The sequence below is a fragment of the Pongo pygmaeus genome, chromosome 15 (assembly GCF_028885625.2).
Source record: "Pongo pygmaeus isolate AG05252 chromosome 15, NHGRI_mPonPyg2-v2.0_pri, whole genome shotgun sequence".
Classification (NCBI taxonomy): domain Eukaryota; kingdom Metazoa; phylum Chordata; class Mammalia; order Primates; family Hominidae; genus Pongo; species Pongo pygmaeus.
In genome coordinates, this window is record NC_072388.2 from 77,179,893 (window position 1) to 77,195,540 (window position 15,648).

At 46.4% G+C, this 15,648-nt stretch overlaps 1 protein-coding gene across 16 annotated transcripts in view; it reads left to right on the plus strand.

Annotated features, from left to right (window-relative positions):
- NRXN3 (neurexin 3) overlaps positions 1-15,648 on the plus strand; it is a 1,699,552-nt gene that overhangs the window by 63,879 nt on the left and 1,620,025 nt on the right. For all 16 annotated transcript variants that reach the window (XR_008493626.2, XR_008493627.2, XR_008493628.2 and 13 more), the window contains exon 2: positions 12,899-14,314. Coding sequence is in view for 13 of the 16 variants with exons in the window: in XM_054448164.2 (XP_054304139.2) it covers positions 13,606-14,314 (709 nt within the window). In the remaining 3 variants the exon portion in view is untranslated. The remainder of the gene's footprint in view (positions 1-12,898; positions 14,315-15,648) is intronic.

A 15,648-nucleotide genomic window follows, 5' to 3' on the forward strand; every position in this document is an offset into this window, starting at 1 on the left:
AATGAGGGGTTTGGGCTGGCGATCTTCACTGTCCTGTCTAGCTCTGATATTCTTCATCTTCCAGAAGGGGCATCTGTGCTCTATTCTACTGCCAGGGGTGAAGTTCTAGAACTGGTCTGCTAGTGATCTGAACCAGAAACCCTCCCTTGAATCCTTCAGATTTCCATCTGCTTCCCACCTTAGTCCAGTCAGCAAGCACATGTCTATGATCGACTCTGTGCCAGGCACTAAACCTACCATCGTTCTAACCTCTGCAGGTCCTAATACTTGTCCTGGCTTGGGAGGGTCCGAAGTGTGCCCTCTTGGTGTGTCTTTTCCTTGCCGCTATCTTCCTTCCTTTTCTTTCTGCCTCACATGTTTATGTCTTCCTACAGGACACAGTGTGAGGGCTGATAGCAATATATACTCTCTAGGGGTTGGCAGTGGAGGGGATAATAAGTGGGGACCTAAGGATGTTGCAACAGATGGGCTCACTGGGTCACTCTTCCCTCTCCAGTTCTCCTCAGCCATTGACAAGGATGCTAAGTTCATCTGACCAAAGTGCTTTTCCAATGTAGATCCCTTTATTTTTATTTATTTTGTATTTTTCTTGAGACAGGGTTTCCCTCTGTCACCCAGGCTGGAGTGCAGTGGCGCGATCTCGGCTCACTGCAACCTCCGCCTCCTGAGCTCAAGTGATCCTCCCTCCTCAGCTTCCCAAGTAGCTGGAACTACAGGCATGAGCCACCACACCTGACTAATTTTTGTATTTTTGGTAGAGACAAGGTTTCACCATGTTGTCCAGGCTGGTCTCAAACTCCTGAGCTCAAGCAATCTGCCCATCTTGGCCTCCTAGATCCCTTTCTTCTGGCCACCTCTGTCTCTGTCTCTGTCTCTGTCTGTCTCTCTCTCTGTCTTGGGCAGTGACTTTCTGAGAAAGGGCAGAATTGAGGTCTAGTTGTTTGGTGGGAGGACCTGCATCTTTTATTCTTCTTTCCTAGGTGATGGAGAGGCTGGGGTGACATGGAGGGGTCCAGTTTCTATGGAAGGAGAGAAGGCTGGGGAATGCTAGCTGTGCCAGGCACTAAACCTGCCATCCTTCTAAGCTCTGCAAGTCCTAAAACTTGTCCTAGAGGAGACACTGGAGTGTGGGGACCCAGAGAAGAGGGAGTCAGCCATGAGAAGGTTTGAAGAAGGGCATTTCAGGCAGTGGGAAAAGAAATTGCAAAGACTCTGAGGTTGGGCTACACTTAGTGAGTTCTGAAAACACCAAGGAGGTAGCATGGCTGGGGCACAGTGAACAAGGGGAAGAGGAGTAGTAGATGAGATTGGAGAGGTGGCTGGTGCCAGACCGTGGCCATGTGGGGTCTCATAGGCCACAGGGAGGACTTTGGATTTCATTCTGAGTATGTTGAAAACCACTGGAGAGTCTTGGATGAAGGAGTGATGACTTCCATTTTAAGAGGTCATTCTGACTGCTGTATGGAAAATATTTCATAAGGAGCAAAGGTGGAAGCAGGGATACTTGTTGGGAGAACCGTATGTAGTCCAAGACAAAAAGAAACACTGGTGTGGTAGAATCAATTGGAGTACAGCTTACGGCCTCCCCTGTGAGGTCTTGGGATGCAGGGCCAAACCTGGAACATCCTGTCAACGGGTAAGGAAACCCTGGGGAGCCTGAAGGTAGAGGAGGAGAGATGGTAGATTGGGTGAGGGGCATCACATAAACTCTGGAGCTAGACCCAGTTCTGCGGTTATTCATTCATTCATTCAACCTATAGTATCCATATTCTTTTTTCCCCCCAGAGAATAGATTTTCTTTAGTCCTTGAGGACTCAGCTTCTTACAGGGACTTTGGCAGAGGTCAGGGGTGTAGTGCCTTGGCTCTAAATTGGGGTGAGCGTGTTTGGTCCTTCTAGGCATCACAGTGATTCCTGACTACTTGCTATGAATGGCACTACTCATGTAGTAATGTTTCACATACAGCTTGGGAGGCACAAAAGCCTTGAAGATACATGATTCATGCATGTCCTGATGGCTGCAGTCTCTGCTGTATTTTGGATGATGAGCTTCTTAATGGCCTTGTCCTTGGCTACACGTAGGGCCAAATTCGTGCAATAAATAGGCTGAATATGGCTGTGGTCCTTTTTGACATGACTGTTGTTCCTTCTCTTCATTGTCATTTTAGAAGTGAGGAGCTGAGATCTGCACCCTTATTAGCATATGACTTTGGAAAAATGACTTCATTTTCCAGAGGCCTCAGTTTACTCATCTCCAAAATAGGGATAATAATAGTTCCTACTTCATACAGGTTTTGTAAGGATTAAATGACTTCACGTGTACCATACTTGGCATAGCGCGTTGCCCAGAGCAAGTGTAATATGAGTGTTTGCTGTTGCTGCTGTGTTGTAAGATGTGTGTGCTGGAAGAACTGTGTAGCAGCCTTTCCACTGGCTTTCCAAAATCACAAAAGGACCAAATTGTCGTGGGTCTGGGTCCTGAGCACACTGATCTACACTGTCCCCTTTCTAGGGGCTGTGTGTCATCTGCTCCTGGCTCCCAGGCTCAGCCTTCACCCCCATTGTAACCCTTCCTGGAAATACCTTTTGTGGGCACATTGCTGCCCCTGCTTCCTGCCCCCTGGCACCACATTGCTCTGCAGGAGGTGTGGTCTATGCCTCATACCTGTGAGATGTGCCCGGTAGATGGGGCTGTGCCAGGCCTCACGTTCACCCTGTGGTGAAGCTGGGGGCTGTCTGGTCTGGGTTCACACAGTTCAAATCTGTCCAGAGCCTTTGCCAGTTTGTTCTGTTCTCCTCACCAGCTCTGGCACCTCTTGCTCCATTAATGGAGAATTTGTCAAGTAATGGGAATAATTAGCACAGTGGGGGCTTTACTGTGTCCTGGAAAGAGAACAGAGAGAGCCCTCCCAGCAGCCCCAGACATGATTGCTGGGCAGGCTTATTTTCTCTTGTCTGCGCCTCTCTCCCCTTCTCTTACATGTGTTTGATTTTTTTCCCCCCTCTTTGTGTGGAGAGAGTTGGCTAGGAGAAAAGACTCATAAATTGCACTCTTGCTGGGCTGGTGCTGCGAAAGCTGGATAAGATTGTCCTCTAGGGCTGAATAATTTTCCTCTCCCCTTACCCCCTTTGTGGGGAAAGACCAGCTAAGCACCTAGTTCATTTTCCCCTCCTTTTCCCTCTCCATTTTTTCTCTCTCCCCCAGCCCTCCCTGCTTCCCTTCCCTATCCCCTCATGTAAAGAATTCACTGGCTTTCAATTGAATCTTTTTTAATGGTCCCAAGAGGCGAGGATCTTGAAGGGTGATTATCTTCATTATAAATTATTAACTCTCCCAGCAGCCAGATGGCTTTCCAAACCATGGCTGGGAACTCCAGGCGGGGGAGGCCCACTGGCCAGGGAGGAGGGGATGAGAGAAGGGAGGAGGCTGAAAAGTAAATGGCCACAGCTTCTTGGGTTCCTGGCTGTACTGAGGTTGCTGGGGAGCCTGTTGGCACCTTACAAGGCCTGAGTTCTTTGGTGTGTGAGGGAAGAGTTTGTTGTTGTTGGTTTTCACCCACTAGATAACTCAGGGTGCAACAACTAGGCTACCTTGGGGATGGAGTACAGGTGGTAGGTGGAAAGGAGACTGTTGCCATGAGTTGCTTTTGGTATGAACCTTAGAAGATTGTCAAGGCGTGGTAAGAAGGCATGATTATTTCTGTCCTTTGTGTAGTCTTTGATGTGCAAATCCTGGAAGGTGTATTCATTGTTCTTCCAAATTTATAGGAGAAGAATAAAAAATTGAACAGATCCAGAGGTATCCATATGGTTGCTTGGCCAATAGTTAGTGGAAAGACAGTCTGGTTCTGACTTCCAATCTAGTGGTCTTTCCCTGACATCAGATTTCTCTTCTGCAGTTGCTTATGCCCTACTTGTCCTTCAAGTTTCCTTGCAGGTTCCTCTCCTCTGAGAAACCTCTGACCGCACCAGCCCTGAGTCATCTTGTTCCTCTGGATTGTATTGTACTCCATGCATAGACCTACTTAGTACTGGACATACAACCCCTAAAGATGTCCAGGCTCTTCTGGGTCATCCCCAGTAACAGGGAGCCCACTTCATTTGGAAGTAATCTGCTTCTAAGATAAAGACGTAAATACTCTCTGTAGAACTTCCATTTACTAGACAAAATTCTATCCTGGAGGGCAATAGAGAAACTGTGGGATCTTTCTTCCGATTTAAGAATGCTTCAAAAAAAAGAATGCTTCCTAATCCTGTGGACACTGCTCCTGCCACTGCTGCATTGCCTGTGTTAGCCCAAACACCCTGACACCTCCAAAAATTTCTCCTATAGAGACTCATGTATGACTCTCCACATTGTCTGTGACATTGGAATGAAATTTAAAGAAGTCCATCTACCCAGCCTACTCTCCCTAAGCAGTCCCTGTGATATGGCTTAGCTGTGTCCCCACCCAAATCTTATCTTGAATTGTAGCTCCCATAATTCCCACATGTCATGGGAGGGACCTAGTGGAAAGTAATTGAATCATGGGGGCAGATCTTTCCCAAGCTGTTCTCCTGCTAGTGAGTAGGTCTCATGAGATATGATGGTTTTATAAAGAGGAGTTCCCCTGCACAAGCTTTCTCTTGCCTGCCCCAATGTAAGATGTCCCTTTGCTCTTCTTTCATCTTCTGCCATGATTGTGAGGCTTCTCCAGCCATGAGTCCATTAAACCTCTTTCCTTTATAAAGTACCCAGTCTCAGGTATGTCTCTATTAGCAGCTTGAGAATGGACTAATACATCCCATGAGACACCAACATTAGCCATGCTGCTAGCATGAAATAATAAGCATCAAGGACAACAGTGGACAGCAACAGTAGATAACATTTATTTGGTACTTATCTGTGCTGAGCATTGTCCTAAGGGCTTTCACTTGTACTAAGTGCCTACGTATGATAATTCATTGTTATCATCTGTTTCACAGAGAAGACAGCGGAGGCACGGAGTGGATAAGTGATGGGCTCAAGGTCACATAGGCATCAAATAGCAGGTCTGAGATTTGAACCCAGGAAGTCTGGCTCCAGAGCTCATGCCTTTAACCACTACATTATTCTGCCTGCATGAGAGGGGCACTCATCCTAGCATCAGTGTTCTACTTTGGACCCTAGAGGCTAACCATCACCATATCAAGCCCACACTTGGCAGAGTCTGCTTCTTACATTTGGTCCACCTCCTTATATTATTTAGGCTCATGTCTTTCCTTTCTACTAACATATAAGTGCCTTTCAGGGCTTGAGCTATTTTTATTTATTTATCTTTATGTCTAGAACCTGGGTGCTCCATGGTTAAGCAAAATAAATGAAAAACTTTCTTTCCATTCACTATCTTTCAGCTTACCTACACCTTTCTCAAAGAGTATGACTCAGAATGAAAATTCAGTGACTGGTCAGATTGACACAGATGATGATCTCTTTCTTCCTATAAGTTATACTTCAATTAATATAGTCTAAAATTACATTTGATTATCTGGCAGTCACAAATGCTTTTATATATATGTGTGTGTATATATGTGTGTGTGTGTGTGTCTTTTTGTCAATTTAATTTCTCAATTCTTGTTTACCATATAGTTACAAATTGTACCTTCCATCCTTATGGGTTGTTTATATTGGAGGATCAAGTTATATTACTTTCCATTTATCTCCATCAAATTTTGTCTTATTAGATATAGGCTGCAGTTTTAGCCTATCGTGATCTCTTGGGGTCCCTTCAGCCTCACCTGGCACACTCATAACTCTCAGTGTCAGTTCATCTACACACATGATTATTTGGCTCTCTCCATCTTCACTGGGGCTCTTGATAAACATGAAAGATGAGATCAGGCCTGACCTCCCACAAGAGCCTGTGTCCTAATGGGTTCGCGCCTTCTTTGAATGCTGTTCTTTAGCCAGTGACAAGTCTTCTTGGTCTGTCTGCCTCACAGTCCTCATATCATGAGAAGGTCTGCCGAAGTCCATATATAACTCCTGTGTATCTCTACCATAACAGATCAGTATTCTTGACAGAAAAGGAATTTAGGTTAGCCTGACATGACTTCTTAGTTCTTGTGAAAACTTAGTTTTTAGTTAAAAAAAAAAAAAGTGTTATAGTTAAAGGTTAAAAAAAAAGTCTGTTCCTGTCTCTCCCCATCTCCATCCCGCTTTCAGCACAATATAAACTTCAAATGCTCTTTTCTATGTGTCCATTTGTTAAGAACGGAATTAAGGTCCTTGGAGGCTGTTTCCCCTTCTTTTTCCTAAAGGGTAAGGCTTGGTGACTAAGACTAGGATCAGCTCTGCAGATTTCAGGAAAAGAAGAGAAGATGCAAGAAGGGTGGTATTCCTAGACATGACCAAATTATGGGAGAGAGGACTAGGGTACAGAGTGGGCTGAAAAGAGAGGACAGTGAGCTTCCTGTTGCAAAGCATGGTGGATGTTTACCCTTAGTTTTCTAGAAGAGAGGTTGGTTTTGACTTGGGGAACTGTAAGAAGGAAGTTCCAGCCTAAAAAACAGGAACTAGTAATAATTTTCTTTAAAACCCTTCTTCAAGTGACGTAACAAAAATAATAGATTAACATGTATATGTATCAGGAAGTGCATTAGGTTGCTTTTATTGAAATATAGCGTACATAGAGAAAAGCACATACATTGTAAGTATACAGCTCCCTTGTTGCATTTTCACAAACTGAACACATTACGCAGCATCACCCAGATCAAGAAACAGGATTCCTTCACCCCTTTGCCTTCTAATCATTAACCACTATTCTGACATTTAACAGCATAGAATAAATAATTTTGCCTCTTTTCGGTTTACATAAATGAAGCACATACAGTATGTGTCTTACTTTGCTCAATGTTATGTATGTGAGATTCATCCACGCTTCTGTCGAGATGAAGAGCAATCATTCTCAAAGCTGTATAGTATTTTGCACGAATAGACTACAATTTATTCACTCTACTGCAGGTAGACATTGGGTGATTTTCTAGGTTTTGTCTATTATGAATAGTGTTGCCATGAACATTCTCATGCATGTTTTCAGGTGGACATTTGTAAGCATTTCTGTTCGTATATACCTAAAAGGGTAATTGTGGAGTCCTGGGGTAAAAATGTTCAGCTTTAGTAGATACTGCCAGCATAATTTTCTAAAAGTAGTTACATTTTTATAAATTTTTAAATTTAATAAAGTTCAAAACTGCCCTATGAGATAGGTATTATTCCCCCCCCCCTTCTTTTTTTGATGAAGAAAGACTCAAGAGAGTTGTCCAAGGTTCAATAGCTATAGGAATGAGAGTCTGGGTTTAAATTCAGCTGTGCCTGCCTCCAAAGCCCATGTTCTCTCTCACTAGCCTGAACTACTTTTATATCTTTGAGAGAATTCATGCCTTAACCTCCCTCACGACATGCAGTAGAGCCTTTGCTGTTGTATTAAGGTAGATAGTGCTGACTATGTGAGGTTGCCCTAATGGTGTGGTGTCTGGAGGGGTGTAGTTTAGTTGAGTTAGCACATTTCTGAGGTTCTTGTATAAGAACAAGCCTCTGTCCACCTGCAAAACACACAAGGAGAGAAGAAACAAGCCCATATCCTATGCCTTTGTTCAAGTGCATGGGCAAATGGGTGTGGAGAGCATTGATGGCGAAGATGGGTAAGACATGAGGCTCAGGTTACAGGGAGTTCTGGGTGTAGGTGGCCATATGAGATGGAAGCTTCTGCTAGTTTGTCGGTGACAAGAGTTTTTTATGGTCCAGTATTAGGAGTGTATGAGTCAGGACTCTTGGTCACAACCCAACTCAAACTTGCTAAAGGAAAAAAGTTTTGGTTCATGAAATGGAAGTCACAGGAGTCATTGGGCTTCAGGTCTGGCTAGATCTAGGTGTTAAAACAACATCACTAGAAATCTGTTTGTATCTATTTCTTGGCTCTGGTTTCTTCTTTGTTGTTTTCATTATTAGACAAAATCCTCTCCAATGGTGGAGATGGATCATACTCCACCAGTAATTATGGTGTCTGTGAAGTTTGAGCTTCACTCTAATAATTTGATGATGTGGTAAGAAGAGAGAGAGGATCCTTTTCACAATAATTCCAGTGAAAGTCCCAGCATTAACTCAAATTCAACTTCATTTTGGGTGAGAGACCCATCTTGAAACTAATCATTGTGGCCAAGAGATTGGAATGTCCCAGTTGACTAAACTGGATCGTATGATTTGGGATTGGGATGAACCTCACTTGAACGACACAGAACGAGATTGGTGGTGAAAATCATTTACCTGCAAAGTGGGGTGAGGGGTGCAGTGAACATGGGGCAAAACCACCAGAGAGCCACTGGAGAGATTTTCCAGTCCTGGTGAGGGCAGGTCATAGGAAGCTTCTGGAAGAAAACCTGGTAAGCCCCACCTGGGGACTGTGGGATGCCTGCAAAGGCTGGGCACAAGGACAGTCATCATGGTGACTTCCTAAATCAAACCCACTTCTAGACAGTCCGACTTCCTTGAGTCTGTCTCAAGCTCAACTAAAGCTCCAGGCAGTTGGAAAAGGGAGCAATGGAATTGGAAGGAGGGGTGGGGAGGGCAAATGGCAGCCAGATCTTCTGAGCCACCCTTGTGGCAAATAGCCCACATGTCAGAGTCGTGTGAGCCCCCCGACCACACCACCCTGCCGCCTCCTAAGCAGCCGGCTTATGAGACATTTGCAAAGATGTTAACCTCACATAAAAAGTGTGCCGTTCGATAATTATGTAAATTAGCTGGCAATTAGATAATGTCACTTACTTTCCCTCTCTCGCTTGATTCCCACACAACAGACAAGTGTTCTGAGCTTCTGCACCAGCCCGGGCCCTGCATGCAGGCTCTGGGGCAAACCACCTGTGTGCATGGCTGCCTGTGTTCTCCTATGGTTCAATAGAGGGTGGCAGTTGTCTGGGCAGGTGAAGAGGGCTCCCTGGCTCCCGTTTTGCCCCTTCTTGAGTCTGGCATGCCCCACCAGAGGGGCAAAGAAGGCTGAAGGATAAACGCTGGCAGCAGTTGGAGGCCTGCAATATTTAGTGTAAGGGCATCTCTAGCTTTTGGCCATTTTGGCAATTTCCCAGAGGCTGCAGGAGTGTCCAAAACTAAGAAAGAAATGGAAGGGCTGTAGGAAAGAATGTGGATAGACCATAGAGGGTTAAGTCTACATAAGCCCACTTGTGATGTTATCACTTCTGAAACTGGATTCTGCCTGTGGGAAAGAAAGCTTGGGTTTCCTCAGTCAGCCTTTTTGATCCCCCACAATGCAGGGCAGGGAACGGTGGTATCTCCAGTGCTGGTCTGGGCTGGAGGGGAAGGATGAGGGACTGAATGAATGGGGAGGCTCAGCCTGGAAGGGGTGTGTGGCCCCGACAAAGCAGGCTAAGTGCCCATGATCTTCCCCCACAAGGGAATGTTTCTGGGCAGCACAGTTTTTCATTCGTGGGTTTCCCCAGGTCACTAAGCATGTGCTGCTTTGCTCATTGGGGTCATGTGAGGTTGGCATCCAGAGAGGCATGGGGGCTCAGGATTGCTGTCCTTGTATAAAGTGGGGTTGTATGGAGGCCACTGCGTGGAACAGAAGTCAAGTAATCCACAGGAATGTTCTTCCACTTCTGCTTTTACTGTTCATTCCATCCACAAGTGCTTCCCAAACTCCAGCTCCATGATGAGGCCCTGTGGCAGACACTGTGTTGAAGCAGTCATTGCCTCCAGGGAGCCCCCCATCAGCAATCTGGTTCCAGAGCCTGGGTTCTTAATTGCTGTGCTTTACTGTCTCTGAAGTAAACTTGTCCCCCACCAGTTTGTGACGCCCTGGAGGGTGAGATTGGTGTCTTTATTTTGCTTTGATCCAGCGGTGACTGGGATGAATTGGAGCTCAATAAACAGCTGAATTGAAGGGTTTTCTCTTTTCCTTGAGATGTTGCGCTTTGACTTGGTTGGCATACCTCACCTCATACAAGGATCATATTCTTAGAAATTGTGCCATGTTTCATGTCCTACCCACCTGTTATCCGCGTTTGGCTTCACGTCTTCCACTCACTCCACTCCAGCAGCATCTACCTCCTGCTGTTCTTCAAATATACCAGCTTGCTCCAGCCTCAGTTCTTTTGCATTCACTATTATTTCTGGAACATTCTTCCCAGATACTTACATGGCTGGTTCCCTCACACTCTTTCAAGTCTTTTCTTTTCTTTCTTTGTTTCTTTTTTTCTTTTTGGAGACAGAGTCTTGTTCTGTTGGAACAAGTGGATGGAGTACAGTGGCACGATCTTGGCTCACTGCAAACTCTGCCTCCCGGGTTCCAGCAATTCTCCCTGCCTCAGCCTCCTGAGTAACTGGGATCACAGGCGCCTGCCACCAGGACTAATTTTTGTATTTTTAGTAGAGATGGAGTTTCGCCACGTTGGCCAGGCTGGTCTTGAACTCCTGACCTCAGGTGATCCACCCGCCTCGGCCTCCCAAAGTGCTGGGATTACAGGCACAAGCCACAAGTCTTTACTTAAATTTCACCTTCTCAAACACTCTTTGTGGTGTTTGCCTTTTTTCTGGGGTGTAAATACTCCTTGCCTGTTTATTTCATGCTACCAAAGTCATGCCAACCAGTCAAAGTTTTTGAAATTTTAGCAGCTGGGTCTCACAAGCCTGTATGAGTTGGCACCAGCATACTCCTGTGTCCATGTCTCAGCTGAGCATCCCTTGAACCACTGGGGTTACCTGTGTGTATGGTAAAAGCACTTGATAGCAATAACTTGAGCATACCCTGAGAATGACCCTGCATGGCAGATGCACTTGAATATGTGTCCTAAACTAGGGAACCTGGGAGTGGCCAACCAGGAGTTTCGTTCCTTCTCTATGAGGAACATATGAGCCCCTGGCCGGTCTCATGGAACATGGGCTATACAGGGGATCAAGGCCCTTTGTTTTAGGGTAAATGAAGGTTGCCAGATAGGGACTGTTATGGGGAGGGTGCTAAGTAAATATGCTGTGTAAACTGCATCCCTTTTGCAAGCAGTTGCAGCTCTCCTACCCAGCTCACCACCACTGGACTCTCTCCTCTGTATGTAAGTTCCCAATTAAAACCCATTTCTCATTTGCCGGCTCTGGGATTCTTCTTCTGCCTCTTGAACCTGGTACCTTCCTTATCGGAGTCAACGGAAGTTTGGCACAGCACCTGTGCCACACTTTAGGGAACATTGCTTGGACAAAGCCTTTTATAGAACAAAGGCTTTCCTTATAATGGATTTAATCAGCCTCTTGTTCGTTGGGTTTGTTTGTTCACTGGGAATAGGTGTTTGTTCCTGGTTAAGGAACAGCAGCTTCCGCTTCAAAGAAGGGGTAATAACTAGCTTTGCTCATGTGGTTATCATTAAAATAGTGGCTAGTAATGTTCTGATGGAGCCCATGGTGAATTATCAAATGTGCCAGGTAATAAGCAGCAACTTGCACAGCTCCTAGAAATCACACTGACTGTTTGATCTGAACAGAGAACTCAGTTAGGCGGGCCAGAGTCTGCCCTCAGAAACCAGACTGCATGCTGGTGCATTTCTAACTGTTTCTACATCATCATAAAATACATGTAATATACTCTAGGTCATTCGGAACTATCCAGTATCACTCTAGGAATTTCTTAACTATTCAGTTGTCATCCATTCTGCAGTTTTCATAATCTTTTTTAGTACTTTTGTTTTTACACATTGCTCACTCTATAGCCATACATACATCCACACATACACAGACATACACAAATAACCCCTCCTCCTGTCCCTTCCCACTTCAGAAATAAAGGAAGAAACCTAGGATTTGTTGTCACCTACTATGTATAAAGCCTCACGTGGCCAGCAGCTGTGGCTCATGCCTATAATCCCAGCACTTTTGGAGGCCTAGGTGGGGAGATCAGAAGTTCGAGACCAGCCTGGGCAACATGATGAAACTCCATCTCTACTAAAAATACAAAAATTAGCCGTGCATGGTGGTGCATGCCTGTAATCCCAGCTACTTTGGGAGGCTGAGGCAGGAGAATTGCTTGAACCCAAGAGGTGGAGGTTGCAGTGAGCCAAGCTCATGCCACTGCATTCTAGCCTGGGCAAAAGAGCGAGACTCTGTCTCGAAAAAAAAAAAAAAAGGCTTATGCTAGGATCTTCCTATACCTGATTTCACTGATTCCTCTCTTCAATCTTGGGAAGAGGCTATTATTTTCTCTACTTTACAAATGAGGAAATAGAAGCTCAGATAGGTTAAGAAATGTTCTCAAAGTGCCACATACAGGAACTAGGATTCAAACTCAGCCTTTTTTTTTAGAAGGAATAAAATAATCCTCCTCTCTCAATATTCAGTAAGAGAGGAGGATTATTTTACTCATTACTCACCTTCCAGTTTATTTTCACTGATTTTTATAAACATTTCTTTCACAAATTTAGGGGTAGCAATTTGCCTTAGGCTTCCTACAGTGAGTTGTCAAGTTGAAAAGGAAAAATCTAGAAAAAAGTTAATGTCATTTGCATGCTTTTAATAGGTAAATAAGTAAAAATTAGGTGTGGGTATTCGAATATATAAAATGTTAGCACTTATCTTAAAAATATATTTTGGCAATGTGACCTTGTGATGTGAATATTCTAATAATGTGCTGATTTGGCTTTGGGGATTTTTATTATTTTTACATATGGAAAACCTGAGTGCATCATTAGGACCTGGGCGTCTTGTAGTGGCTCTGGAAGAACCCACGGCCTCCCTCCTGTTTGAAGCACTAAGCACTGTAGCAATCACTAGAATAGCTTGGCTCGAAGTCAGCATTCCATCAATACTTGTGAAATAGGATGCAATGTTTTCCTGATATATGGCCCTAATCTTTCTCTCCTTCTCCCTCTCCTTCTTCCCACAGGTCTTTTCTCTGGAGTCCTGGGAGGCAAGTTATGGGCAGCACTGCTTCTGGCCGCACCATGAAGCCTGAGTCTGCTTGCGCTCTGCCCAGGGCCCTGCTCTGTCTGAGCATTGGGCTTCTAGCTGTCCCCCTCCCCGCAGCCTGCCACTGCTAGGAGGTAGAACTTTAGGACTGGTCCTTGGCCTGTTTCTACCTGTCACCTGGCTCACCTCACCACTCACTCCTCCTCCATCACAGCACCCCGGCCCTCCCTGTCCCTGGCCTCCCTGGCTGGGGCATTTGGGGGTCCGTTGGGAGGAGTGCATCGCTGAAGTCTTCTTCATACTCTCCTGCACCTTCTCCTCCTTGAGTCAAGGCCTCCGGATCCACATGGATAGCTGAGATCTTTTCTTGGAGAAAGACGCTTTCCTCTTTACTCCAGTCCCTCACTTCCCCACCTGATTTTCCTCCTCTTCTGCTGGTCCTGTCTTTTTCTACTGCCTCTTCATTCAATTTCTTGCTTGTGTGCCCCTCTGGGACTCTCTTGTACACTTTCCTCCCTCTCCACCATCTCAGGATCTGTGTGTGTGCTGCCTTCCTCCTGTGTGCTTTCTGTCCCCCCATCTCTGTCTTGTCTTCCTCTCCCACTTCTATTTCCAAAGGGAGAGATCCTCTCTGGGCTGTTCCCTGGCCTGTCTGCTCCTCCGGGCTCTGTCCCAGCAGCGACAATGAGCTCCACACTCCACTCAGTTTTCTTCACCCTGAAGGTCAGCATCCTGCTGGGGTCCCTGCTGGGGCTCTGCCTGGGCCTTGAGTTCATGGGCCTCCCCAACCAGTGGGCCCGCTACCTCCGCTGGGATGCCAGCACACGCAGTGACCTGAGTTTCCAGTTCAAGACCAACGTCTCCACGGGGCTGCTCCTCTACCTGGATGATGGCGGCGTTTGCGACTTCCTATGCCTCTCCTTGGTAGATGGCCGTGTTCAGCTCCGCTTCAGCATGGACTGTGCCGAGACTGCCGTGCTGTCCAACAAGCAGGTGAATGACAGCAGCTGGCACTTCCTCATGGTGAGCCGTGACCGCCTGCGCACGGTGCTGATGCTTGATGGCGAGGGCCAGTCTGGGGAGCTGCAGCCCCAGCGGCCCTACATGGATGTGGTCAGTGACTTGTTCCTCGGTGGAGTCCCTGCTGACATACGACCTTCTGCCCTGACCCTTGATGGAATACAGGCCATGCCCGGCTTCAAGGGATTAATTCTGGATCTCAAGTATGGAAACTCGGAGCCTCGGCTTCTGGGGAGCCAGGGTGTCCAGATGGATGCCGGGGGACCCTGTGGTGAGCGTCCCTGTGAAAATGGTGGGATCTGCTTTCTCCTGGACGGCCACCCCACCTGTGACTGTTCTACCACTGGCTATGGTGGCAAGCTCTGCTCAGAAGGTAAGACCCTCTCCCTCTCTTGCTAGAGACCCACCCACGGGCTAGCTGAGGCTGGGGCTCCTGATAGAAACCCATTCTATATGGATGCACATCTTTAGCTGCATGTTAGATCACTGGTCCCCTTGCCCTAAGGAGGCAGTGGAAATCCTTTGCCTACGCTTAATGGAGAATCTGTCAGATCTCAGCAGGAGTAGAATCCTGGCCCCTGAACCCTGGGCTCTGTACCCTACTCAGAGGGTTAGATGAAGTAGGCTGCAGGGTCTGCCCCAGCTTGGCCCCTCTCACTGCAGCACCATTTATCACAGTCAACCCAGGGCAAGAAATCAGATAGAAATTGGCAAATTTCAGCTAGGCAAGGTGGCTCACACCTGTAATCCTAGCACTTTGGGAGGCCGAAGCAGGCAGATCACTTGAGGTCAGGAGTTGGAGACCAGCCTGGCCAACATGATGAAACCCTGTCTCTACTAAAAATACAAAAATTAGCTGGGCATGGTGGCGCACGCCTGTAGTCACAGCTACTCCCAAGGCTGAGGCAGGATAATCGCTCTAACCTGGGAGGTGGAGGTTGCAGTGAGCTGAGAATGCACCACTGCACTCCAGCCTGGGTGACAGAGTGAGACTGTCTCAAAAAAGAAAAAAAAAAAAAAAAAAAAGAAAAGAAATTGGCAAATTTCTGCCTGTGTCCCTCCTGACCCCTTGAGGTTTGGACCCTTAGGGATAGTTGGGAAACTCCCCATCACTTCCTCTTAATCATCCCTCACATAAAGAATGCCTGTGTAAAGAAAAATGAACCCAGTTCTTCTTTTGTGGCCCATCTCACCTCCCAACCCTCCGGGAGGTGTCTAGAAGGTGGATGAGGCATCTGGGCCAGGCCCTTCTTGCCTCTTTGTTTTGGCAATGAGGATTTCTCACATGAGGTACCTCTTTAGATGTGGTTCCCTTTCTCATCCTCTCCATGTACTGAGAACACTGCAAAGAGGCACAGAGATCGACTGCAGCCTTGTTCGGCCAAGCCTCCAAGGGAGCTGAGAGTATACAGCATAGCCTAGAGAACCTCCCAGGTTCAACCGTGACTTCCCAGGGAGAAGCAGGGCGGCACAAAGGCTTAGGTTGCCCTCCCTTACTCACCAAATCTGACTGTTTGGGATTAGATCTAAGAGAGGTGGCTCAAACTTTAATTTGACAAGTACTTAAAATCCAAATTCCTGGACTTACTCACGGCTTAGATTTGGGTAGCAGGAACTGCTGAAGTGAGAAGCTGAGAACCGACCATACAGGTATGTATGTTGAGAGGTTAGGGTGACAAGAGGCAAGGAAGTCACATTTCCTCCTAT